At 40.0% G+C, this 27,183-nt stretch overlaps 1 protein-coding gene across 2 annotated transcripts; it reads right to left on the bottom strand.

Annotated features, from left to right (window-relative positions):
* Window positions 1–5,290: 5,290 nt before the first annotated feature.
* On the bottom strand, window positions 5,291–17,368 carry LOC106086753 (uncharacterized). Of its 2 annotated transcripts, none has more exons than XM_013251547.2 (8): window positions 16,946–17,368; window positions 16,716–16,879; window positions 16,511–16,642; window positions 11,591–11,745; window positions 11,167–11,481; window positions 10,590–10,679; window positions 10,357–10,517; window positions 5,291–6,163 (listed from the first exon to the last, which is right to left on the bottom strand). In XM_013251547.2, the coding sequence occupies exons 1-8, from the start codon at window positions 17,077–17,079 to the stop codon at window positions 5,509–5,511; spliced, it is 1,806 nt and encodes a 601-aa protein (XP_013107001.2). In that variant the 5' UTR covers window positions 17,080–17,368; the 3' UTR covers window positions 5,291–5,508. The 2 variants fall into 2 exon arrangements, with proteins under 2 accessions (XP_013107001.2, XP_013107003.2); XM_013251549.2 differs by having other exon boundaries at window positions 16,716–16,874; window positions 16,946–17,033.
* Between the last annotated feature and the right edge of the window lie 9,815 nt (window positions 17,369–27,183).

Below are 27,183 nucleotides of genomic sequence, written 5' to 3'. Positions count from 1 at the left end.
TCCGCACTCTTTATGTAGAAGGTGCAGTATACGCGCTGGCTGATGTGTTAGAGAAGTACAAGGCAGATATTACCGCCTTACAGGAAGTGCGATGGACTGGAAATGGCGTCACTACAACACCAAAGGGTGACGAACTATACTATAGCTGGCATAACACGAGGCATGAATTTGGAGACTGAAACACCTTGTCTCCAGCTTTACTCCGTTGGATGAGAAGCTAGCCACAATCCGCATAAAAGCCAAATTCTTCAACTTTAGCCTTATTTGTGCCCATGCCCCGACGGAAGACAAAGACGAGCAGACCAAGGATATTTTCTACAAGCGCCTAGAGAGAGAATATGACCGCCGCCCCGTCCATGGTATTTAAATCGTTATGGGAGATTTTAATGCGAAGATAGGGGAGGGAGACATTCTTGGTCCAACAATCGGAAAGTTTTGCCTCCACGAGATAACGTCCAGTAATGGGTTGACGCCGATAAATTTCGCCGCGGCAAAAAACATGGGTTAGTAGCACCAGATTTTAACATACAAATATTCACAAAGCCACATGGCTGTTACCCGATCAAAACACGAGAAACAAAATTGATCACGTTGTGATAGATGGAAGGCATTCATCCAGCGTGGAGCGAATATAGATTCGGATCATTACCTTGTTGCAGCAAAGGTTTGAACATGGCGAGGAAAGTACGATCTGACACTGCACGGAAGCTGGACATTGAAAAGCTGCAAACACAATAAATGACAGCGGAATACTCCACTCGACTGACCCAACTGCTTGATGAAAGCACTCCTTGTTCCGATGATATAATGGCGCAGTGGCAAACTATTGTCCACTCCATGGAAATGCCGCGAAATCCGTACTTGGGTACCGGAAGCCTCCTCCAAGAAACCCATGGTACGACCAAAAGTGTTGTGATGCTACTGAAGCCAAGAATGCGGCATATAAAGCAACCCTGCAATCAGTAGCAACGCGCCAGATGAAGGAGAGGTATCGGGAGAAAATGAGAGAGGAGAAACGTCTATTCCGCAGAAAGAAAAAGGAAATGGAAAGAAGTGTGTGTGAGCGAATTGAGATGTACAGGAGTCATAATGAACTCCGGACATTTTATCAAAGAATTAAACATCAAACCGATGGATTTGGTGCAGGCACATCCTTCTGCAGAGACAAAAAAGGAAATCTGGTAACTGGAGAAACGTCTATTCCGCAGAAAGAAAAAGGAAATGGAAAGAAGTGTGTGTGAGCGAATTGAGATGTACAGGAGTCATAATGAAATCCGGACATTTTATCAAAAAATTAAACATCAAACCGATGGATTTGGTGCAGGCACATCCTCCTGCAGAGACAAAAAAGGAAATCTGGTAACTGACACAGATAACATGCTGAGGATATGGAAAGAACATTTTACCCAACTGCTAGTGTCCGACGTTGGCGACGAAGAGGTTACCGCAGAACCAATCCCTGATGATGGTATAGCATGTTTACCTCCTAGTCAGAATGAGGTCCAAGTAGCAGTGACCCGACTAAAGAACAACAAGGCAGCAGGAGCCGACGGGTTACCCGCTGAACTATTTAAGGCCGGAGGCGACACGCTGATAAGGCGTATGCATCAGCTTATCTGCGCAATCTGGCTAGAAGAACGCACACCCGATGATTGGAACCTCACCATACTATGTCCCGTACACAAGAAAGGAGACAAGACGGAATGTGCCAACTACAGAGGAATAAGTCTCCTCCCCATTGCATACAAGATACTCTCAAGCGTACTGTGTGATTAAAACCCAATGTCAATGAGATAATTGGGCCCTATCAATGCAATATATCCACCCTAGACCAGATATTCACATTGCGCCAAATCCTGGAAAAGACCCGAGAAGGACAAATTAACACCTACCATCTCTTTGTTGACCACAAAGCCGCCTTCGATACTCCTTTACGTTCAAAGGTATTTCAAGCCATGTCTGAGTTTGGTATCTCTGCAAAATTAATAAGACTCTGCAGGATGACACTTGCTGATACGCGTTCCTCAGTAAGAATAGGAAAGAATCTCTCCGAACCATTTAATACCAAACGAGGTTTCAGACAAGGAGACAGCCTATCGTGTGATCTCTTTAATATCCTGCTGGAGAAGATTATACGAGATGCAGATGTGAATAGATATGACACACTAATCACAAGAGAACACATGCTACTCGCCTATGCCGACGACATCGATATCATAGGTTAGTCACCGGAAGTAGTAAATGCAGCCTTTAAGAGAATCGAAAGAGAGTCAGTGAAAATGGGTCTGGCAGTAAATGGAGATAAGACGAAATGGATGGTTTCAACTCCTAAAAAGTCTTGTACAACCGAGCAGACAAAGAAAATGGAGAAAGTTGGGAACCACAACTTTGAGACAGTCAGTAATTTTATCTACCTCGGCACCGCCGTAACCGAAACGAATGACACCAGTTTTGAGATTAAGCGAAGAATAATACTGCCAAACAGATGCTACTTTGGACTAAGTTAGCAGTTTAGAAACAAGGAAGATTACACTATACATGGCACTAATACTACCCGTGATGTTATATAGTTCTGAAGCATGGGTCCTTGTGAAAGCAGATGAGGCAGTGCTTGGAGTATTTGAGAGAAAGATTCTAACAGTTTGCGTTAATGGAGAATACAGGCGACGTATGAACCACGAGCTGTATAAGCTGTATGACGACGATAGCATAGTTACACGCATCAAAATACAACGGCTGCGTTGGCTAGGTCATGTTGTTAGAATGGGTGAAGAAGTTCCAGCAAAAAAGTATTTTGAAGGCAAACACGGTGGTATACGCAAACCGGGAAGACCAAAAGCCCGATGGAAAGATCAAGTTGTGGGAGACACCTCGAAACATTGTATCAGAGATTTTAGAATGAGCGCAGAAGATCGAGGCGCTTGGAACGCTATTCTACGTTCGGCTAGTGGAACAAATATTCCGTCATAGCCAATTAAAGTAAAATAAAAGTAAGATGATAACGATGAACATCACACAAGTCGGAGCTGAAAGTTCCAGCATATGTGGTGCTCAGAATTATCCCGTGTCGACTGGGGGTTTGCAAGAGTAAATCCACAAAACCCAAATGTGTTTGGGTCAACGACCATCTTATTCCATGTGAATATTTCTTGTCAAGAGCTATATATGGCTATATTGTAAGTTAAACGATCTTATGGAAGGAATTGCTTCCATTTCAGGACAGAACATCCATCTTTTTTCATTTTGCCATGATGGTTACAATTCTCTCCAGAAGCACTTTTGTTCTATAAACGTCCTTTTACGACCTATTTTAGCGATGTTTTGTGACGAATAGCTTACATTACTGAGAAGAGCATTCCGAGATCTTACTGCTGCTCAAATTTGAAACGGTTCTAATCTATAAAGGGCCATATTGGACCTGGTTAACCACACTTTTGGGATTAAAAGTTAACATGTTGTTGTTTTGGTTCTAGCAGTGTGTTGCACACTGAGGCGGCAGCCATTGCCGATGAAGAACTCCATCGTGTCAATCCGGTACGTAAAACCGGCTTCCATGGGATTCACTTATAGTTAACATGACCTGTCTACTTCAAAATTTCAAACGGCAATATTTTTCCATGTGGCCATGGTTGTCACATTTCTCTTCAATAGAAATTTTTTCATATTTTGGGACTAATTGCTTACATTTTTGGACAGAGCATGCCAATATCTATCTATCTATTGAATGGCCGTCTTTGCCCCTAAGGCCATGGTTTACACTTTAAAGAAATGTTTTTGCCAACAGAAAATTAGTTCATAATGTCACATGTAGGGGGGGTGGGGGGGGTTGCATTTGGTTTTTGTCTCGACTAATTATATTCGAATTTATCTTTACACACCTCATTGCTGTGTTTTATTTTAGTAGATAGTAGATAAACCATAGACTCTTTCAAGAGGCTTCATGTAGAGATTTGAAATAAACGAAGAAAATTAAGAGAAGAGAGAACTATGTATGAACAACGAATATGAGTAAGCTTGTTTTCATTCGATTGTGGACATTTTTTGCTTCTAAGCCTAGTACTGACTTCGACTTTTCAATACGCTTTATAAAACAAGTAAAAGCGTGCTAAGTTCGGCAGAACCGAATCTTATATACCCGATATCTCTCTTTTTAGGCAAACAAAGGATAAAAGAAAAGAATTGCTATAATATATTCAATAGCATGAAGATATATTAAATTATGGTCCATATTTAACACCTATGTTGAAGGTCATGGGAGAAGCCGTTGCACAAAATTTCAGCCAAATCGGATAATAATTGCACCCTCTAGAGGCTCAACAAGTCAAGATTCAATATTGGTTTATATGGCAGCTATATCGAGTTATGGAGCGATTTGAATCATACTTAGCACAGTTGTTGGAAGTCATAACGAAACACGTCGTGCGAAATTTCAGCCAAATCCGATAAGAATTGCGTGCTCTAGCGGCTCAAGAAATCAAAATCCAAGATCGGTGTGTACGACAGCTATATCAGATTATGAACTGATTTCAATCACACTTAGCAAAGTTGTTGGAAGTCATACATTTTAGATGAAGTCATAAATCATCTCAAGAAGTCAATATTCAAGATCGGTTTATCTGGCAGCTATATCGGGTTATGGACCGATTTGGACTATACTTATCGCAATTGTTTAAAGTCATATCGAAACACGTCGTGCAAAATTTCAGCCAAAGCCGATAAGAATTGCGTCCTCTGGATGCTCAAGAAATCAAGACCCCAGATTGGTGTATATGACAGCTATATCAAGTTATAAGAATTGGGCCCTCTAGTGGCTTAAGAAGTCAAGATCCAAGATCGGTTGGCAGCTTTATCAAAACATGGACCGATTTGATAAAGCTGCATTTACATAATCGGTTATTATTATTTGTTATCGCATGATATCGATATCATTCCAGAACTGCTTTGCACTGCGATTCCATCGGCAATAAAAAAGACGGTCCCAAGACGTATAAATGTGCTTAGGCGGTTCCTTATCATTGATCATAAAAATTGTGATCTGGAAAAGTCAAGAGATGCAAACAGAAATAGAATCGGTAAAATGTTGTTGTAGCTGAGGCCTCGGCGTCGGTACGAACAACCGGCTGCCTTGGGATCGAGAATCAATATAACGTCTATTTGCGGTGTAAAATAATGACGTGTAAAAATCCATGGCTAGATCGTCTAAGAAAGTTAGGGCTATTAATAATATACAATTTCGCAGTTTGGTATTTCCAGATGTTCCAAACGATTTAGGGTGAAATAGACGCACATGTTTTTAGTAATTATTTTTATTACAAAATTCACTTAAAATAAAAGTTTGTTTGCTGGCAAATCATTTACAAACTATGAATAACCAGATTATTAAATTAACTTAAATCTATTGTTAAGAAAGAGAATCACAATCACAAAGTGTAAAAAAAGAAAACTTATTCTATGCACTTTTTTGACAATCACAGCATATGGACAATCACATCTTCCTCCTCTACTAATTTAAATTTTCGCTAAATTATAATAACCACCACAAACATTGCACTTATATTCTATGTTATTATTAATATCTGATGAAATATTTGGATTGAGTGACTCAAAGTATTGTCGGACTCCATCTATCAAATCATCTCTCCTTCCATACAAATAATCCAAACTCAAATCCTTGTAGTTTTTCACCACAAACGAAAACATTTTATAAAGCACCATTTCGCTTGTTATAAAAATATTTTGATCTTTTTCGATGGCATCGACACAGACATCAATAAACTGATGCGTTTGCTTGAATAGTAATTGAATTATGGCCTCCGAAAAATATAGGCCCATTCCATTGAGGACATCGACTAGGTTGGATGCATCTCCAATATGTTTGACAAATTTCGAACCGAATACTTTTGTCAACTCATTAATGTCCAGTTGTGTTATTTCCTTGTCATTTACTTGTAACGAAAGTCCAGGCCCCACTTCTAAAGTCATCATGCCGACGGCAGAGATTGTTGTCAGGAAACCATTCTGCTTTAGATTTCTGTAAATGGTGTGGATAGTGCGTAAAACTTCTCCATAGGGTATATCATTTACCAGACGTATAAGATCACAGCTGCCACCGCTTTGTTCAGCGAAACGAACCATTTCACCAGCAATCAAAGAAAGACCAGCTCTGTAAGATATAAATACAAGAGAAGAGTGAATTTGTGAAAAAACTCGAATGTATAAAATTTCCAGAAAAGAAGAAGAATTCACAGGAAATCGGCACTTTATTGCTGGACTTTGAACATTTACTTTGAGTTTTGATAAAATAATTTATAACATAGTAGCTTTAATTTTCTTCTGACTGTTTGGCAAATATTTTTTTCGGTTTTTTATCTCTTAAAATCAAATCGAATCAAAAAGAGCGGTTTATCGGCCTTATCAATTTTCAATAGGTTATGGGCCTCTAAAACTTCGATAAGGATATAAGAATATAAAATTGTAAAGCTACATTCGAATTTGTGGTTTTCTTGGAATTTTCAACAAACTAACGATAAATGGAACTTCAAGTTGGAACTTTTGTTGCACAAGCAAGAATTACTACAAAGCAATCCCATGGCAGCCGGGAATATCGATGAGATTGTGGATTTCATGAGTCAGAAAGATATATTGGTCGCAGCGATCCAGGAGACAAAGCTGACCAATACCTGCAGCTTGCACACAATGTGCTACGTAACGATCGCTCAAGGAATGGAGGTGGAGGATTGGCCTTCGTGATACACCATTCCGTGCAATATAGACTCATCTCGCCTTGCTCTGGCCTCACTTCACTACGGGAGTATAGTCATACTGATGCTGTGCGAACATAGCCAGCTTTGGGACTATGTGACCCCCCCGACTTCTCCCGTATGACAATATACGCAACGGCAGCATCCCACTTCACTACGGAAGTATAGTCATACTGGTGCTGTGCAAACATAGCCAGCAGTGGGACTATGTGACCCCCGACTTCTCCCGAACGGCAATATACGCAACGACAGCATCTCAGCCCAAATGTTGCCAGCCCATTGCCGGAAATGTTTAATTTTTGCAACTAAACTGCAAAGGTCTCCGTGGGAAGATCGATGAGATTGTGGATTTCATGAGTCAGAAAGATATATTGGTCGCAGCGATCCAGGAGACAAAGCTGACCAATACCTGCAGCTTGCACACAATGTGCTACGTAACGATCGCTCAAGGAATGGAGGTGGGGTATTGGCCTTCGTGATACACCATTCCGTGCAATATAGACTCATCTCGCCTTGCTCTGGCCTCACTTCACTACGGGAGTATAGTCATACTGATGCTGTGCGAACATAGCCAGCATTGGGACTATGTGACCCCCCGACCTCTCTCGTACGGCAATATACGCAACGGTAGCATCCCAGCCCAAATATTGCCAGCCCAGTGCCGGGAAGTGTATCATTTTTGCAACTAAACTGCAACGGTCTCCGTGGCAAGATCGATGAGTTTGTGGATTTCATGAGTTTCATGAGCTGGGAAAGATATATTGGTCGCAGCGATCCAGGGGACAAAGCTGACCAACACCTGCAGCTTGCACAGTTGTCACGGTTACAATGCTACGTAAGGATCGCTCAAGGAATGGAGGTGGGGGATTGGCCTTCGTGATACTCCATTCCTTGCAATATAGACCCATCTGGCCTGCGCCTGGCGCTAGTGAACCGTACATGGAGTGCATGGGGATAGCAGTCAGGTCCGGTACTGCCGAGATAGAGCTATACAACGTGTACATACCGCCGGTTGGTAGCTGTGTCGCGATTAATGGCCAAGTTTACAACCTCGACATAAGTGGGTTACTATCTTGCCACAATCGTCTGGTTCTAAAGGTCTTTAATACGCATCACACTTCATAGCATTCTCCCCTAGGTAACGACTAGCGTGGCATAGATTTGGCAGAGCATATTGAAGGCGCCACGTTTTGCACGGTTAATGAGAGTGCCCCCACTAGGATTACGAGGAGGTGCAGCCGATCGCCAGACATATTCATTGCATCCCCTGATCTTCTGAGTGACGTATCCTGGCAAGCCGTCATCTCTTTGGGGTTAGACCACCGCCCCATAATTCTCACCATCGACCGACCAACCGACTTCATAACCTCTGAGCGCCGGACGTTTATCAATGAAAAGAAGTCCGATTGGGCTGGCTTCAGAGAGTATACCAATCACCGCTTCAGTGAACAGCCGCCCCCCTCGGATGTGCTAGTGGCCGAGAGGAAATTCCGAGACATCATTAACGCAGCAGCCGTTTGCTTTATACCAGCCGATCGAATACCCCAAATGCGGCCCAATTTCCCGGCGCAGGCAGTGGTACTCGCAGACGTGCGTGATGGGATTTTTTGTACGGACCCCACTAACCCCAGAATCAACGAGCTGAATCTGGAAATAAATAAACAGGGATAAGCGGAATTTGTGGCTGGAACACTTGGAGCAATGTAACTTAGGCACCGGTTTAGGCAAGCTGTGGTCTACTGTTAAGTCACTCTCGAACCCGGTAGACAGGATGACAGAACCTCAGTCACTTTTGGCAAAATAACCGTGACTGAACCGAAGAAATGCGCCAGGTTGTTTAACTGTCAATTTATTGTGTATCCCGTGAGTTACAGGGCAAGGAAGAGAGTCATTCGCCGTATTCGTGGTCTCCGAGGCGATGAACAGCCATCACAATTTACCGTGGACGAAGTTACGAATGTCATCCGTGGCGCTAAATCATTCAAAGCGTTGGGCCCCGACGGAATCTCTACATTGATGTTGAAGAATCTGGATTCACCTGGAGTTGAGTACCTTACTACTGTCCTCAACCTGTCTTTGAACACTCTTATAATTCCCGATGTCTGGAAAATGGGCAGAGTGATCCCGCTACTGAAGCCTGGAAAGGATCCGAGTTTGGGGGAGTCGCACAGACTGATCTCCATTCTATCACCAGTAGCAAAGACGATTGGTAGGAGAATTTCCATTCGCCGAGCATCAACATGAGTTTCGATCACTGCATAGCAGTCATCTTCAATCAGCCCAGGCCATTTAATAGGTCGGTCCTCGTGGCACTGGACCTATCAAAAGCATTCAACACGGTCAGCCATGCCAAATTATTTGAGGACATCGCCAAACGTCCCTCCAGCCAGGTCTGAAAAGCTGGGTCGCGAACTATCTGTGTGGTCGCCAGTCATTTGTGGAATTTAGGGTTAAGAAGTCGAAGCACTGTAGAGTGAAACAGGGAGTTTCCCAAGATGGGGTAACATCTCCGGCTCTGCTTAACGTCTATCTATCCTCCATTCCACCCCCTCCAGACGGCATAGAGATCGTATCATATGCGGACGATTGTTCGATCATGGCATCAGGCCCCTCCCCCATCCATTGTTGACATTTGCGATAGGTTGAACGTTTACCTTAACGAACTTGCCTCATATTTCGCTGCAAGAAATCTGAAAATATATGCCACCAAATCTTCAGCCACATTGTTCACTACAAATACGCGTGAGGTGAATTCTGAGCTGACTGTGATGATCGATGGAGAAATGATTTCGACCATCAAGTGTCCCAAAATACTTGGCATCACATTTGGCAGCTCTTACACATTCTCCCCACATGCCACAGCAATTTGCGATAAAGTCAAAAGTAGAAACAAGTTCCTCAAGTCACTTGCTGGTAGCACTTGGGGTACAGACAAAGAAACCTTATTGACCACATACAAAACAATTGGCCGGTCTGTAGTAAGTTAAGCAGCGCCAGTGTAGTCTCGTCAACTTTGTGACACGCACTGGAATAATATTCAGATCTGTCAGAATGCCGCCCTCCGAACTGCGACGGGGTGTCTCCTCAATTCTCATGTGGACCACCTCCATCAGGAGACAAAGATCCTACCATTGCGAAGACATAACCACATGCCGTCTAAGCAATACCTCTTGAGCTGTTATCGCAGAGACCATCCAAATCATCATCTTGTGGATAGATATCCACCGCCCAGAAGCCTTAAGGTAGATCTACATGATCTAGAGCGTGAGGTTCAGCGCTACATATCAAGCAGGTCTAGACAACATTCATGCAGACACGGAAGCAGATGTGGTAAATGGCTACCGGGTGAATGTAGTCCTTGTAGAACGACCGCCTCCCTTTACACCTGATGAAATTGACTTCCCCCGGCAAACCAAAATAGTTCTGGCTCAATTACGTTCCGGCAGATGCAGCCGCCTCAACTCCGTTTTGGAAAATTGCCAAAATTTCAATCACGGTCGTAATTGCAAAACCAAATCCGAAAATGATTCATTCAAACTCAAAAAATTGTCGTTATTTTTTTTTTCTGTGTGCCTGACATCTGATTTTAACTTACTTTATCTTTGATTGTAATAGATTCCGTAACGCATTGCCACCTACTTTTCCCAACTGTGAAGTTATAGCCACGTTATTAATTGAATTTGTTAATAGCAATAGCGAAGAACCAAATGCCATTATATCGCCAAAATCAAGGTTTTGTTCATCTATAAAATATCTCTGAAATTGAGCAAAAAATAAAACATGGGCATTACCTATTGGATACTTATACGATATGTATTCGTAATTTACCGTAAAAATATCGTAGGTTGTTAATATAAGTTTTGTGCAATTAATAAGAGCTGCTGCACTGTTAATCGCTTGAATTGACATGCCAGCTGTCTGCAAATAAAGAAAAAGGAACACAAAAAATAAAATATACAGTCTTCTATAAAATATACAGCCTTCTGTGTTGTAGATTCATGTTTAAAAAATATTTTTGAATATTACTAGCCAAGGAAATGTATACTAAAGATTGCATAATTATGTAGCAGGAACCCATGGGTTGCTAGTTAGCGGGTAAAGCGTATGCATTATACTCTGAAGATTTTTTTTATTGTTAAACGATTTATGGTGTTGCTTGTTTATCAATCCCGAATTCGACTGCATTTACAGTGGGCAACGAAAGTCTACGTAAAATCCAGATTTATATACTGGTTGAATTGTTATATATTAAAGACAACTGTAATGACAATTATATATTAATAGTACCTCAAATATATGAAAAAATAAACTCAGATCTTCATTTACATACAAGGATACTAGAGAAAATATTTAACAAAATTGAAGGGCGTAAGTAGATTTTTGTATGCATTTTGCACATACTTACAAATGACATTGCACAATTATTTGACACTGCCATATAAGCTCCAAAGGTAGCCACTAATGATGTTAGACAGATAACATTGCCACCTAAATTCAAAATAGCTGACATTTGAGATTCAGTGGCATGAGCGACGTTGTCGGCCCTTTTTTGATAATCTCTTATGGTCTCAAAGCTCTTGGACGCAATGGTCAGAGCCGAGAAAGCAGGATGTATCAGTGTGGTCGCCTGTCCAACCATCGAAGCAGCTGAGACCAAAGTATCCATTTTTGCCAATGATTGTTTATAGTAGGCAGGTGTTAATGAACACTGCAAGAGTACCTGTAAATGTAAAAAATATTTTTTGTTTTCAAAATAGTTTTTAGAAGCGTAGTTAATCTTATTATTACTTCTTTGGGAAGTCAATTTTACAAAAATCCTTTAAACATACCTTACCGTTCTTATCAAGTCCATAACATCCATTGACTGGTGCTACCATTGTACCTATGGGCATTTGATTATTTTCCATAAAATCACTCCAATTCTGATATATACGAGATTGTTCATCGATAAATATCATACAACAGCCCGCGCTGTTGTTTGAATCTTAAAAAAAGATGGAAAAAATATAATGTGCAAAAATGAAAAACATAAATCATTTTCAAAACATCTCTTTCAAATTTTCTAACTAAAGCGAAAGTCCCAGCGTCCAGCACAGATGGCCAAATTGCGCACATTTTTTTTATATTGGCCGGTTGGGATTGTCAAAGCGTCAAATCGGAACTTATCTATGCCAAGTTTGGCTAGAGTGGGTTAATAAAGTTACCATCTTACCGATTTGTCACTGGATCAAATTTTAGCGAAATCGAATTTTAAATGCGCCTTTTAGGGGGCCGAGACTGTAAATCGGACAATAAATGCGCATTTTAAGAGGGCCAAAACTTTAAATCGAGAGATCGGTACCTATCGGCACCTATCGGCACATATCCAAATCTGGACCGATCTGGGCCAAATTGAAGAGGTATTTTGAAGTGTCTAACATCACTCACTGTCCCAAATTTCAGCAAAATCGGATAATAAATGTGGCTTTTATGGGCCTAAAGACCCTAAATCGGCGGATCGGTCTATATGGGGGTTATATGAAGATGAAGCCCGATATAGCCCATCTTCGAGCTTAACCTGCTTATGGACAAAAAAGAATCTGTGCATTGTTTCAGCTCAATATTTCTATTTTTAAAGACTTTAGCGTGATTTCAACAGACAGACGGATGGACATGGCTAGATCGTTTTAGATATTTAAGACAGTCGAGAATATATATACTTTAGCTAGATGCTTGAAATTTTGCACAAATACTTCTTATTTGTGCAGGTCGATTGGGACTGTAATTGGGTCATATCGATCCATATTTTGGAATAGCTGCCATTAAACCGAAATCGGATTTTGAGCCTTGAGCCTTTAGAGGGCGCAATTCTTATTCGATTTGACGGTTCATTACTTCATATAGCTTCCATTTAAACCGATCTCGGATCTTGCCTCCTTGAGCCGGTAGAGGGCGCAATTATTATCGTGCCTCGGAGAGAAGTTTTTACATGGCATAGTACCTCACAAAGGTCGCCAGCATTAGAAGGGAATAACCCATGGCAGTCGTTTGTACGTACAGGATTGATCCGATGGAGTCCTTCATCGGCAAGTGCTACCGGCGCAGGGTACAGCACACTGCTACAACAACCTCAAGAGCATGTTGGGGTCAAATGACTGAGGGTATGTCAAGTGTCTGAGGGTATGTCCCATTTCAAAACCATGTAGAATGATGTGTATTTGGGAGTAAAGGGCGCTCTTTCGGGAGGCTATATGCATGGACGTTGGCCGAGCAAGGGCTGAATGCACTCTTCTCCTTTCGTCACTTGATAGTTAAAAGTTAAATATCATATAAGATCTGAGATCTTCGTTCAAAGCATCAGATGTGACGAAGATGACCTGACTCTGAGCGATTCAGAAACAGGATAGTGGCTCCTTCCTTGAGATGGCTCAGAGCCTTCAAAAACGTAAAACATCCGCCTGAAAAGTGCTACAGTTGCCCAGAAGTCAATATAAATTCCTAACTGCAAAGAACTCAATAAACGGCCCAGAACCAGCGCCCATCTCTGACCGCATTTCTGGATCCTTACTATGTGTATTCCTACGGGTTCAGGTAGGGGGCACCAAAGCAGTAATCATTATTGAGGAATTTAATAGTCAGTCAGAGGTCTACATATCCTTGAAGGCTCTGAACGAGTTGGGGGCAGGAGCGGCTTCTCTGTTATAAAACCCCAAACTTAACGAGAGACGCAAGAACCACCTGTTGATCATGGGGCTGTCAGGTTGTGGCGCGTTCTCGGACTATCAAGCGTAGCGAGAAAAAATGCTGCCGACAAGCTTAGAAATTGATCACAGATGAGGATGTAGATCATCTATGACTGCTACGCGAGTAGATGAGGCTCTGTAGCCGTTTTTCTCACAAAAAATACAGATTTAGCGTGAGGCAGCCACTGCGGCTATGAGACTTAAGGCGATGGGAGAGTGGACAGAGGATCGGAGGTCATACCATCGCGGTGTAATAGGGGTGACGAATGGAAACCTGGAAAGGATGGAAGAGGTTTCCGATCGGGTAAATAGCGTCTCAGTAGGAAAACTAGCAAGGCCTCTTAAAATTAGGTCTGATAACAGCGCACCAAAGCCTTTTAATAGAAGGGCCGTATCCCTTTTAAAATGAAGCGTTGACGAGGACTACTTTGCAACATCTAAAAGATTGGTGAAGACCAAAAGTTTGGTCAAATATCTAGGGATCTGACTGGATAAAAAGCTGGCTTATGCAGAGCAAATGCGGCACGCGACAGACAACAAAGACCGCGAGGCGAAACTCAGTCGACTGAAGACAAACATAGGTGGACCTCTTACGAGCAGGCGCAGGCTCTTAATAGAGACATGCAATAGCATCCTTCTCTATCGGAGCGAAGTATGGGGTCAGACACTGCAGACAGCATGCCGAGCGAAATCCTTGAGACGATAGCTCTTAGGGTTATATCATCCTACCGGACAGTGACGGATGGCCGATAGACCTACAGGCCATGTAGCGCGCCAGGCTCTACACCGCGAAGTGCAACACCCAGTGAGGAGAGGGTGGAATTCAAACGAATCATACATTACCATACTAGAGTAGGCTATCGAAAGATGGCGATAAATGTAGATGAATGAGAATCGGGACGCAACGACTAAAACCAGATGTACGGGTGTGAAAAGGTAGGAAGCACGGCGACGTCAATTACGTGACACAGAGGTTACTTCCGAAATACCTGCATACAGGTGCATTTATGAGGAGCTAGAAGTTGCACACGAGGTGGAACATACATTCTTCCACTGCGAGCGCTGTGTTGAAAGATGCAGAGAATTGGAAACATCTATTTGCGATGTTTCGCCTGGGAAAATAGTCTAGAGGATGCTGGAAGACAAGAAGAATTGGGAGGCGGAGAAGAGATACGCTGAACAAGTAATGCGGAGGAAGAAGATAGTTCTGGACGCAGACACAACGAAGATGATATGGAAAATCACTAGATATGGGGTCCATCTCGAAGTAATGCGTAGCGGTTCATAGGTGGAATTAATTCCCAGCGGTGATGGTGGTTTTTAGCCGGTACCGTTTATAACGGAGTCTGGCATAAGGCAAGAGACGAACTCGTCACATGCGTAAAGCATTTTTATACCCACTACCATGGGATGGGGGTATAGTAATCTAGTCATTCCTTTCTTAACTCCCCGAAATATTCATCTAGGACTTCATAAAGTGTATATATTCTTGATCGTCTCGACGTTCTGAGTCGATCTAGCCATGTCCGTCTGTCGAAATCACGATAGCGGTCGAACGTAAAGCTAGCCGCTTGCATTTTGCACAGATACTTAATATTGATTTAAGTCGTTGGGAATTGCAAATGGGCAATATCGGTTTAGATTTGGATACAGCTCCCATATAAACCGATCATCCGATTTGACTTCTTGAATCCCTAGAAGCCGCAGTTTTTGGTCCAATTTGGCTTAAATTTAGTTATGATTTCCAACAACTCTGTCAAGTACGGTTCAAATCGGTCTATAACCTGATATAGCTTCCATATAAACCGATCTCCCGACTCGACTTCTCGAGTCCTTTTAAGACGCAATTTTTGTCCGATTTGACTGAATTTTTTTCTGTTATGACTTCCAACAAGTGTGCCAAGTACGGTCCAAATCGGTCTATAACCTGATATAGCTTCCATATAAACCTATCTTCCGATTCGACTTCTTGAACCCATACAGGCCGCAATTTTTATCAGATTTGCCACGTGGTGGTTTGTTTTGACTTGACCAACAATTGTGCTAAGTACGGTACAAATCGGTCTTCTTGAGTTCTTACAAGCCGCAATTTTTTTTCGATTCGGCTGAAATTTTGCATGTAGTGTTCTGTTATGACGTCCAACAATTGTGCCAAGGATGTTTCAAATCGGTTAACAACCCGATATAGCTACCTGACTCCTAGAGGGCGCAATTCTTATCCAATTTGGCTGAAATTTTGTAATGTCGTTGAGAAATGGATTCTAACAACTGTGCCAAGTGTGGTCTAAATCAGTCCATCCTGATATACACACCTGATATAGCCGCCATATTAACCGTTCTCCCGATTCGAATTTTGCATAGGTCGTTTTGGTAAGTGTTACAACAAGTATGGTCTAAATCGGTTGATTACCCGATATAGCTACCATATAAACCGATCTCGCAATTTGACACTCTAAGCTACTGGAGGTCGCCATTTTATCTATATTTGCCTGAAATTTTGGAGGTGCTATTTTTCTATGATTTCTGACGGCCATGACAAGTACGGTCCATATCGGTCAATAACTTGATATATATATATATTGAAAAAGTTATTCAAACAACTTGACAAATGTGATCCATGGTGTAGGGTATATAATATTCGGCCCGACTAGGCCTCACGGATGCAAAAGAGGAAAGATATCAGGAGGCCCCTTATTATTGATCTTAAAATTGGAATCGGACAGCACTCAGTGATATGCGAGAAGTTTGCCCCAGTGTCTTAGTGCAATGTTCATGGGCAAATTTGCATTTGCGGATTTGTATTAGACCTCTATACCTATGGATATATGTATCATATCTTCGTTTGAACTTTTTGAGTTCACATAGGAATATTTTTTTTGCACAGGTTGAAATACGAGGGTGTGTATTTAAATTTCGGCCTGGCCGAACTAAGTCGGTTAAAATGAAAACGACTGGTTAGCGAAGAAGCGCCGTGCCAATTAATTTGTATAGTTATTTAAATTTTTAATTTTTGGATTTTATACTTACTTAAGCAACGTCTCGTGCGAAATACGGGATGTATGGTATAATTATGTGAAAGTTTTGCTTTCTCAAGATCTGTATCTGGTGTAACAATCACATATATAATAGAATGCAATAGAACACCATTGGTATATTTTCCTTAAGGATGAGAAAATACATGGATCATTAAAAAACCATGCCATATTGAAATGATGCGCATAAAACTACTAACTTTGTTGCCAAATGTTATGAAATAATTTCGCTCGGATTTCCTTGATGTTAGCATTATGCCTGCGAGCTTTGCGTACATCTGGTTTATTTTTATAAACTTTAGTATCCTCCGGAAACATATGCTCCAGCTTTTTAACTAAAATATCGCCTTGATCGGGACCTAATCTAAATGGAATGATGAAAAGTTTTGAAATATTGGGCTACAGGCTTCTCCATGTATCATTAACATACATATCCCAAACAATTTGCGATTGCAAAGTGCATGTAGCGGCTAAATCCTGTTGAACCTCCTCGACTGCGCGTAATGCTATAGGAACTTCGTTATTATTGAAATTTAGCACTTGATCTCCCTTAGGTTTTTCCATCTTTACTGTTTTCTGTTTAAATCAATTCAATCTTATCTTATCACGTTCACAAGGTCTTTTATATAATAATAATAAATTTGATACTTTCCACAAATCACTTGGGCAACGAAAACGACAAATACACAGGACAGGAACATAGATTTCAACATGCATCTGCACCATTTTCTATTATCGTTGAATATAATAAAACTGTACAAATGTGTTTTTTTTTGTCGAAATCGTTTCACTAAGGCGATCACGAAAGAACAATCACAAAAGACGCTACACAAATGCCCACATTATGACGCCACAAAACCCAGTTGAATACTGATGACCCGCCAAAACTAGAAATTACACCATTGCACTTTACAACCATGTCCAGTAAATACCCTGAAAAAAATATCAACTCTATGGATTTGAGAAAAAAAAAAAATAAATATCTACCTACACTCACACTTAATGGCGCCCAGATAGATACATATCTTATATATAAAAATCAATTTGTGTTTGTTTGTGTGTTCCTTATAGACTCAAAAACGGCTGAACCGATTTCCATGAAATGTTCACTGATGGTGCATAATGACCCCGTGGTGTAAATATGATACTACATTTTATGTGAGGGTGGGGGGGGGGGGGGGAGGACCTTCCCCTTACCCTAATTTTCAGAAACGCCGGATCTCGGCCGCCTCAACTCCTATAGAGCAAGGATTGATGCCGACGTGCTAGATGTATGTCCCGATTGTAACCAGGGACCACACGATACACGTCACCTGTTTAACGGCCCAGCCTGACCCACTCGACTCAGACCCAGATCCCTGTGGACGCGCCAAATCTTAGTCGCTGAGTTCCTGGGTCTTGACACTCAACACAATCAAGCAGACGAAAGATAGAACACAACAAACTTGTCATATTATTTATGAACAAAAGGCTATAAAACGCGATCATTACATATATGACATAAATTCTCCCTGTACTTTACTTTAATTTACTTTAATTGGCTATGACAGAATATTTGTTCCACTAGCCAAACGTAGAATAGCGTTCCAAGCGCCTCGATCTTCTGCGCTCATTCTAAAATCTCTGACACCAAGTTGCGAGGTGTCTCCCACAACTTGATCATTCCATCGGGCTTTTGGTCTTCCCGGTTTGCGTGTACCACCGTGTTTGCCTTCAAAAGACTTCTTTGCTGGAGCTTCTTCATCCATTCTGACAACATGGCCTAGCCAACGCAGCCGTTGTATTTTGATGTGTGTAACTATGCTATCGTCGTCATACAGCTCGTGGTTCATACGTCGCCTATATTCTCCGTTAACGCAAACTGGTCCATATATTTTACGAAGGATCTTTCTCTCAAATACTCCAAGCACTGCCTCATCTGCTTTCACAAGTATCCATGCTTTGGAACTATATAACAGCACGAGTAGTATCTTCATCTGTCTAGAGGTGGCCCTGTTTCTAAACTGCTTACTTAGTCCAAAGTAGCATCTGTTTGCCAGTATTATTCTTCGCTTTATCTCAAAACTGGTGTCATTCGTTTCGGTTACGGCGGTTACGGAGGTAGATAAAGTTAGTGACTATCTCAAAGTTGTGGTTCCCAACTTTCTCCATTTTCTTTATCTTTCTCCCTATGTAATTTATTAATATGAGAGAAGTCTTCCCGTCTTTGCATCCTTGGTGTGATTTCCAAACATAGATGTACAGAAAGCTCAATAGCTAAAAGAATTTCTTTCTGTGTTTTCGGTTTTCCCTACATGCATAGTATCAACCAAAGAGCGTAAGAAAGATAAGAGCTGGCGTTAGAGGGCAATACGTGATGACGAGTGACAAAATTTAAAGACACAACATATTTGAATTGCTTACTATATTTCGTTTTTCCTTTATTGCAACTTTCGGTTGCAAAGAAACAAAGCAAAATACGAAAAAATGTTCGAACGAATGCTCGAATCAAAACAGAATAACCCGAAAATGTTGCAGCCCTCAATGTGAATCCAATTGGAATACACTAAAAATGTTGTGTCTTTAACGCGAGTTATTTTACGGTACGGGGAAGACAAAGCAGAAACCCTCTCTTATATTATCTTACGCTCTTTGGTTATAAGCGGGTATAACCAAAGAGCGTAAGATAATATAAGAGAGGGTTTCTGCTTTGTCTTCCCCGTACCGTAAAATAACTCGCGTTAAAGACACAACATTTTTAGTGTATTCCAATTGGATTCACATTAAGGGCTGCAACATTTTCGGGTTATTCTGTTTTGATTCGAGCATTCGTTCGAACATTTTTTCGTATTTTGCTTTGTTTCTTTGCAACCGAAAGTTGCAATAAAGGAAAAACGAAATATAGTAAGCAATTCAAATATGTTGTGTCTTTAAATTTTGTCACTCGTCATCACGTATTGCCCTCTAACGCCAGCTCTTATCTTTCTTACGCTCTTTGCTTATAACGGTTTATACATATCTTCGAAGAAGTAGACAATCAGTCGGTACTAGAAATAATAACAAACATAAGAAAAGAGATGCAGAAAAGGTGATTTGAAAACGAAGCCACCACCTAAGTATTTAAGAAGCTTCTAGGGTTGTGCGATGAGTTTTTTTTTACTTACTGCTAGGTAAAGGCAAGGAGCTTAGTTTGTTGTACAAAAATGTTCTAAATTTGATCACATCATAACCAGCTTTGAAGATATAAATTTCAAATGCCCTCAACTTCATAATGCATTTTTCAATGACTATTCACAAACTCAATTTTTTTATATTTGGATGGTAGCTAGGTTGCATTGTTGAAAAAATCTTTAAAGATTGTTTGCCGATGAAGAACTTATTTTTATTTATTTTTTTTTATTTATTTGATAAAAATGTAATGATAGTACAACAAGCCTTACTTATAAATTACAGTACTATCCGATATATGTCAATAACTAATAGTTTCACAAAAATAATACTATTACATAGGTATTTAAGTATAAACAAAGAAATTAATGATTAAAGAATTATACAGAAGATAAATAATTATTAGTGTAATTTGATGTATATATTAATAAATGTGAGCTAATATTTAAAGGGTCAAAATTAAATTACTTCCTAAGTGAGATGATGTTTTAGCTTAAGTTTAAAGTTCTTTTCATTAGGACTATTTCTTAAATTGATTGGGAGGGCGTTCCAGAGACGAATGGTGTAAACAAAAAATTGTCTGTCACATACCAAGTAGTTACTTTGCAGTGGAACCATGCAATTGGTTCGAGAAGATCGTGAGATTTCCAACCGGTCGTAAAGATATTTGGGTTCATGTGTATAAATTAAGCGATGCATGAAAGTCAGTGCACGAAATTTCAAAAAATTTTCAAATTCCATCCCATAAAACTGTCTAGAAGCCGATGATATCCTATCCGCACGTCTGATACTATAAACAAATCGTGTAATGTCATTCGAAACTACTTTTAATTTACGCTTATGGACGTAGTCACATTCTGCGTATATCTCACAACAATACAAAAGTTTAGGTAGTAAATAGGCATGAGCAATTGCGTGACGCACACTGAATGGAATATATAGGTGAATAGACCAAAGAGTCCGTAACATACCATAAATCTGTCCTATAGCCAACTCAATATGCCTATTCCAGGACAGAGTATTGTCAAATAATACCCCTAAATTCCTTGCAGTCTGCACATACTCTATGGTCTTGTCACCTAAGGCAAGCCTAGGCAAAGACAATGTATCTATAGACTTTCTCGAGATAACAATGCACTTCGTCTTATCAGGATTCAACTTCAAGCCATTCTTGGTTGCCCAATCACTGATGGCAATTAACTGCAAATTAATCCACGCCACATATGACCTTGTATCACTCGTCCTGCAAGAGAAACACAATTGCACATCATCAGCGTATATGTGCATGTCATATCCATCAGGTATGCTTGCAATATCATTGACATATAATGAAAATAATAGTGGTCCCAGCACAGAACCCTGAGGAATACCACGAGTAAGCTCCAAGAAATCAGACATCATACCGTTAGAGTAAACAGCCTGTGTGCGCCTGTCCAGATATGATGCAATAAACCGAACTGCTGTGTCGTCAAAATTAAACAAGGTTGTAAGTTTAGATGCCAATATCGTGTGATCCACGGAATCGAATGCCTTAGAGTGGTCTAATAGGACAAGAAAGCTTACGTGGTTATCATTAATATTGCGTCTAATATTTTCGACTACATCAATAAGTGCAGTCGTACAACTACGGCGTTTACGAAACCCAGATTGCCTATCTGATAAAAGGAAATTCCTGTTTAAAAATGTATTTATCTGATCATACACAATATTCTCAAATGCCTTAGACAAGAATGGCAAGATCGCAATTGGTCTAAAATCATTATTGGACTTAGGTACCGGAATAACCTTTGCCCTCTTCCAGCCACTGGGAAAGATCGATGACAGAAGTATATAGTTAAAGATATGTGTAATAAATGGTAAAAGATTCGGTAATATTGGTTTCAGAAAGTTAGGGTCAATACCATCGACACCTGTGGCATTGGATTTTATCCTCAAAATTGACTCCAGAACGTCACATTGATCAACAAGTCGAAATCTGAATTGCTCGTCAATGCCATTCACGTCAGTCTGCAATCCGCCCAAGTACACATTACCTTGCGCAAACGGTACATTAATGGCCAAAAATTGCCGGTTCATATCATCGAGTTCGGGTTTGGAAAGATTCGCATCTTCGCCAGTCTTCTTTCCAATTCCGATACCAATGTCTCTGATCACGCCCCATTTTTGCCTGCAAGTGACAGCAGAGTTGTACCTTTCACCATAGAACGACATCTTGTTCTCCCGGATCTCCTTTACAACCTGATTCCTGAGTGTTCTATATTCGTCATGGAGTCTTTCAGTCCTGAACCTCTTCCACCTACTGTAAGCCCGATTTCTTTTAGAAATCAATTCAGTCACTCGTCCGGTTATCCAGGGCTGCTGCCTTGATTTGACAACCCTACGTTTCAAAGGCACGTATCTCTCGTAGAGGCGGATCACATTCTCTTCAAGAAATCTTACTTTCTCGTTCACATCCTCGTAGTGGTATATCGCACTCCATTCCACTGAGAGCAGATCCGTCAGTAAGTTCTCGTTGTCTACATGTCTAAAGTCTCTATACCAAATAGTTTTATCCTCGTATTCCATAGTAAAATTATAATTTAAGAAAATAATGTCATGCCTGGAGAAACAACTAGCAGAAAGTTGGTCATAAAGCAGCACCTTATCCACTGACCCAACAAGAAAAAGATCCAATAGAGTCTCAGATGTATTTGTATAATGAGTTGGAGTATCCGAATTAACAGAATGTAAGCCATATGTATTAAAGTCACTAATCAAGTTATTATCTAAAAGCAAATTCGAGTTGAAATCACCTGTGATGATAATTTCATTGAACGACATAGAAACCTCATGTATTTTCTCCATCAGTTCATCCATGCGAACCAATTTATTCGGCCTATAGACATTACCGATCAAAAGCGTTTTATTGTCTCTTCCAACTGAAATAAATATATATTCCATATTATCCTGCGGGTCTGAAACAAGTCGTATCCTAGAAGCAATACCATTCCTAACATATATGGCCACACCCCCTGCATGTCCTTGTCTATCAACCCGGTATAAATAGTAACCATCAAGCTTAGCCAATTCGTCAGGCATGTCGCTTCTGAACCATGTCTCGGTCACGCATATAAAATCAACATTGGATCCGACAAAAATAAAGCGAAATTCATCAATCTTCTTTAGTAGGCTCTGGGCATTCAAATGTATTATATTCATACCATTTTTCATTTTAGCCAAAACTCTAATCATGGCATGCAAATTATCTCTGGAACTCCTGTTATTACTATTAGCACTCATCATTGAATGCATAATTAACTATCATCTCACCTAGACTGAAAAAATATTTAATGAGGAAATGGTCAGCATTAGAAGTGACAAAGCGCGTATGAAATAAAATATATAATGCACAAATTGTCAATAAACATAGTGTTGCATTGTTTAAATAATAGGAAATGTATGTATCTTTTAAATTAAGCACAAATATAAAACAATATTGATCAAAGCCTGAATTAGCGAAAAAGTCTATTTAGTTCCTCAAAAGTTCTAATGCATAAAGGTTCATCTGAATCATGTATTTTTATATAAACTATTCCACGTAATGTATAAACTGCCTTAATTCTATTCTCCTTTTTGATTTTTAATGCCGATGAAAAAATTTTATGATTGAAAGGCGTGAGGTTTTCATTGATGTAGAAAGGCACATCTCCATCAATACCAATTTGTTGAAGTTTCAAATGTCCTTTTGTATTCCGCTTATACTCAGCGACTACTTTAAGTAGAAAGTTTTTTTCATATGGCGTTTGTAATTTAGCTACAATGGCTCCATCTTTTATGCCACGTATATTCTTTATATTTCTTACGCGATATATTGAAATAAGGTGTATATTGGATATATTGAGATACTTGCATATATTGTCAAAAATAACTGGCAGATTTTCGTTTTCATACTCTGGTCAATCCGGTACGTACAATTTCTGATATAGATTTCTGGATGAGTGAATCATCTTTCAGGTCTTCACCGCCCTCACGACTATTTCTAAGCAAGAACGACTAACATGCTAGACTACATGCGGCGTAAACCGCAAGGGCCATGTGAGATTGAGACCCGTTCTGATAAGAAATACGCTTTCTTTGATGACACCGCAACTAGGGGTGGGCTGATGCTATAGGTTTGGAAAAGGTTCGAGGTCGCATGGCCATGTTTCTGAAGGAAAATAACGATATTTCTATACGAGCTACTGATGGTGGGTTTGATTGGCCATTTGAATGTTAGATCGTTGACGCAGCATTGGGGGCGGGGGATGAGGAACAGTTGGGCACCTATTGCGCCATTAAACTTTTGTGGTAAGCGGACTTAACATGGGACTATGGACGTATAACATTTTTTGTCTTGTCTGGATCCTCTTTAGATAAAAAGAAATCACGTAATTCTGTTCGGCTGTAGAGACTTGAAGTATCTGACTCGAGGCAACTCTCGCCGATGAGAGCTAATATGTGACATGAAATTCTCAAATTCTTGCTATTACTTGAGCTAGTTTCATTCCATAGTCTTTTATACCCTACACTATCTGCATACTTCTGCATTGTTATATACGTTTTTCACTTCTAGGATGAACATAATGGATTTAAGGTCTCCCGAGTAAAAAGGCAAGCAATTGAGGCTACTAGACGCATGTCCTTCAAAATTTATCTAGATTTCCTTTTCATTTATTAACCAGACATTTTGGACAGACCAAAAGTCATTTTCTTTTAAGCTGGACCCAGTAATTTGTTAAAGCAATACCATGGCAGTCCTAGAGGGAGATGCTCCATACATAAATTATATATATGTATATAGATAAAGAATTTTAACTTCGCACATAGACTGGTTGGTGGCGCTCTCAATGGCATGCAGTTTGTGTTGTTTGCATTTTCTAAATAGGTATGCATTATTTCCTTACTCGTGAAGGAGACTATGGCGTAATGCACGTACATAGATAAATTATATATAGATAAAGAATTTGAGCTTCGCACATAGACTGGTTGGTGGCGCTTGTGAATATAGACAAATGAGTATTATCTAAGAACATGCCGCAAGCAGAATTCTGCTCTCAATTGCAAAATAAATAGATTGTGCTTACTGCTGTTATGATTCTTAAACTTGGACTATATGATGACACGCGATATATAGATAGATATATTCATTTACAGGTAGTGGCAGTTGCCCAACAAAAAAATATTGAGTACACTATCTGTCAAAATCAGTGATTGGTGCAACTCTGATTTTGAGTATGTTACTAGTTCGCGTGATTTTTCGTTGTTGTGTGAGTTATGGTTCTTAGGTATAATACACACTCACAACCAAAACTCGTTGACAGATAGTGCATTTCGCGAGAAAAAATTGTACTCAGCTGTTTAAGGTACACTACCTGGTAATTATGTTTTGCTATAAGCTTCACTCAGGGAACTTAGGTCCCCCTTAGGTCGCCCCAAAAAATATTGAAAAAGCGCATAAGAACCCTGATACAATGTACGTCAGTACAATGTCAGACATAAGAATAAGAAGTCATCATGCATGACAAAACGGCGGCCAGGCGGACTGGAGAGTTTTTTCTAATCTGCCATATAAGGCTATAATTGTCAAGAAAGGCGAAAGGACTAAGTGCCTGAAGATAATTTATACCTAAAAATGGTGTTCGTTTAGCTATAATCCTGCACCTACCCCGCAATTTCTGGGCAATGCCACAATAGATGCTCAACCGTCTATAGCTCATCCTCATCCCCACAAATCAAATGAAATCATTCAATGATTCCATGGCAGCCGGTTGTACGTACCAGATTGTCCCAATGGATTCCTTCATCGGCAAGGGCTGCCGCCTCAGTGTACAAACACTGCTACAACCCACAAAACAAATGTATGTCCGTCATATGTCCAGCGCGACGTCACGCCAAATTATCTCATATTGGTGAATAGCACAAACGTTATCTTTCGGAGGATACTTCAGCCCATTTGCCAATCTTGCCACACGGCCACACACCATAACGACAACGTCATTCTCGTAGCCAACAATCGTTAAATGTCCCCTTTAAATGACCTGAAAATCATACGAGTATCCGCTCCTTTTTGAGCGCTTTGCTAGTAGTATGCTAATTATTCTGCAGTATTCAACATCGGCTTCACTTGTAAGCTATCTACTGCTTTAATAACCTTGTGAAAACGATGCCTTCTTGATGGTTTTGTGCCTTTAGAGCTAATGGGAGTTTTGTACATTTTTAAGTTTGTTTTTTCTTGTTCGACCCTCGTCAAAAAAAATTTGCCGAAAATTTTAAATGTCACGGCGAATAGAATTTTATTCGCCTTGCTTACAATTTTTGGAATATCAAATTCCCAAGAAAGATGCTTTGTTGCAGCAATTTGCCGAAAATTTGAAATATCACGGCAAATAGAATTTTATTCGCCTTGCTTACAAATTTTGACATATCAAGATCCCAAAAAGATGACTTGTAGCAGCAATTCGCCGATGCGGCCACCTTATTAAATACGATTTGGTTAACATTTGCTGTAAAATTTTGAGGGCACAAAAATTCCTCAGCTATTTCAATCCTCTTTGCTACTCCACATTTTTTTCACAAATCTCTCGTAAAAGCTTTCTGTGCCCAGAAAAAATATTAAAGTTATTCTAAAAGAACAGCTTCTTAAGTACTTCCAAAGTGACAGAGTTTTTGCTCCATTCCTACATCTTGGAAAGTAATGCAGAAAAACATTGAATATGTTAGGTTAAAATGCTTCCATCATGAATAATAAATTGGGGGAGTTCTGAATGAATCGCATTTTATGTAGTTTCAAATTGACATATCCTAGGTTGAGTGTTATACGTTCCATATTTCATTTTCGACCATTTGAGTTAGGTGATTTTAAAGTGTTTTCGCCATACTCTTGCTGAATTGTTGGTCGATTATCCTGTTATAGTTTCTATGGTCCATTTTTTTAATGCCGATTCTTATATTTCCTTATGGTTATTTCAATATTTTATTTAAATTCCATTTTGAAAAGCGATTTAAAATACAGTGAGAATATTAAATCAACACAACAATGAAAAAACGAATAGAATTCACTGAAAAGGATGTAGAAAAAATGTTGGATGTTTTTGGCGTTCTATGTTAAAATCATGACATTTGGTGCAGTTTTGGAGTACATCCAGATACTGAAAAACTTTATTTTTCTACATCTTTGGAAGCAACACTTTTGTTGTGTGACTTTTAAAGTTACAATCTCTAGGCTTTCTTCTGGAGGCAAAGTACGCCTATGGTAAAATTATGGCAAAACTGTATTTTACGAGTAGTTGGCAAAAATATGTTGGCCCCTAGGGGCGTACACGGACCCGAGCCCCAAAAACGGACCTCATATTCGGGTTCGTGGGGTCAAAATTAGAGGGGGAGGGCAAAAAATTAGATTATTTTCCGAACTATCCCGTAAAATACAGTTAAGCCAAAATAATTACTCGAACGCAGCTATTTTTGTGTTATCGATAAATCGTGTAATCAGCTGATTATAGAGCA

The sequence above is a fragment of the Stomoxys calcitrans genome, chromosome 1 (assembly GCF_963082655.1).
Source record: "Stomoxys calcitrans chromosome 1, idStoCalc2.1, whole genome shotgun sequence".
NCBI lineage: Eukaryota > Metazoa > Arthropoda > Insecta > Diptera > Muscidae > Stomoxys > Stomoxys calcitrans.
Note: the sequence above shows the minus strand (reverse complement) of the source record. Positions and strands in the feature narration are given on the sequence as shown.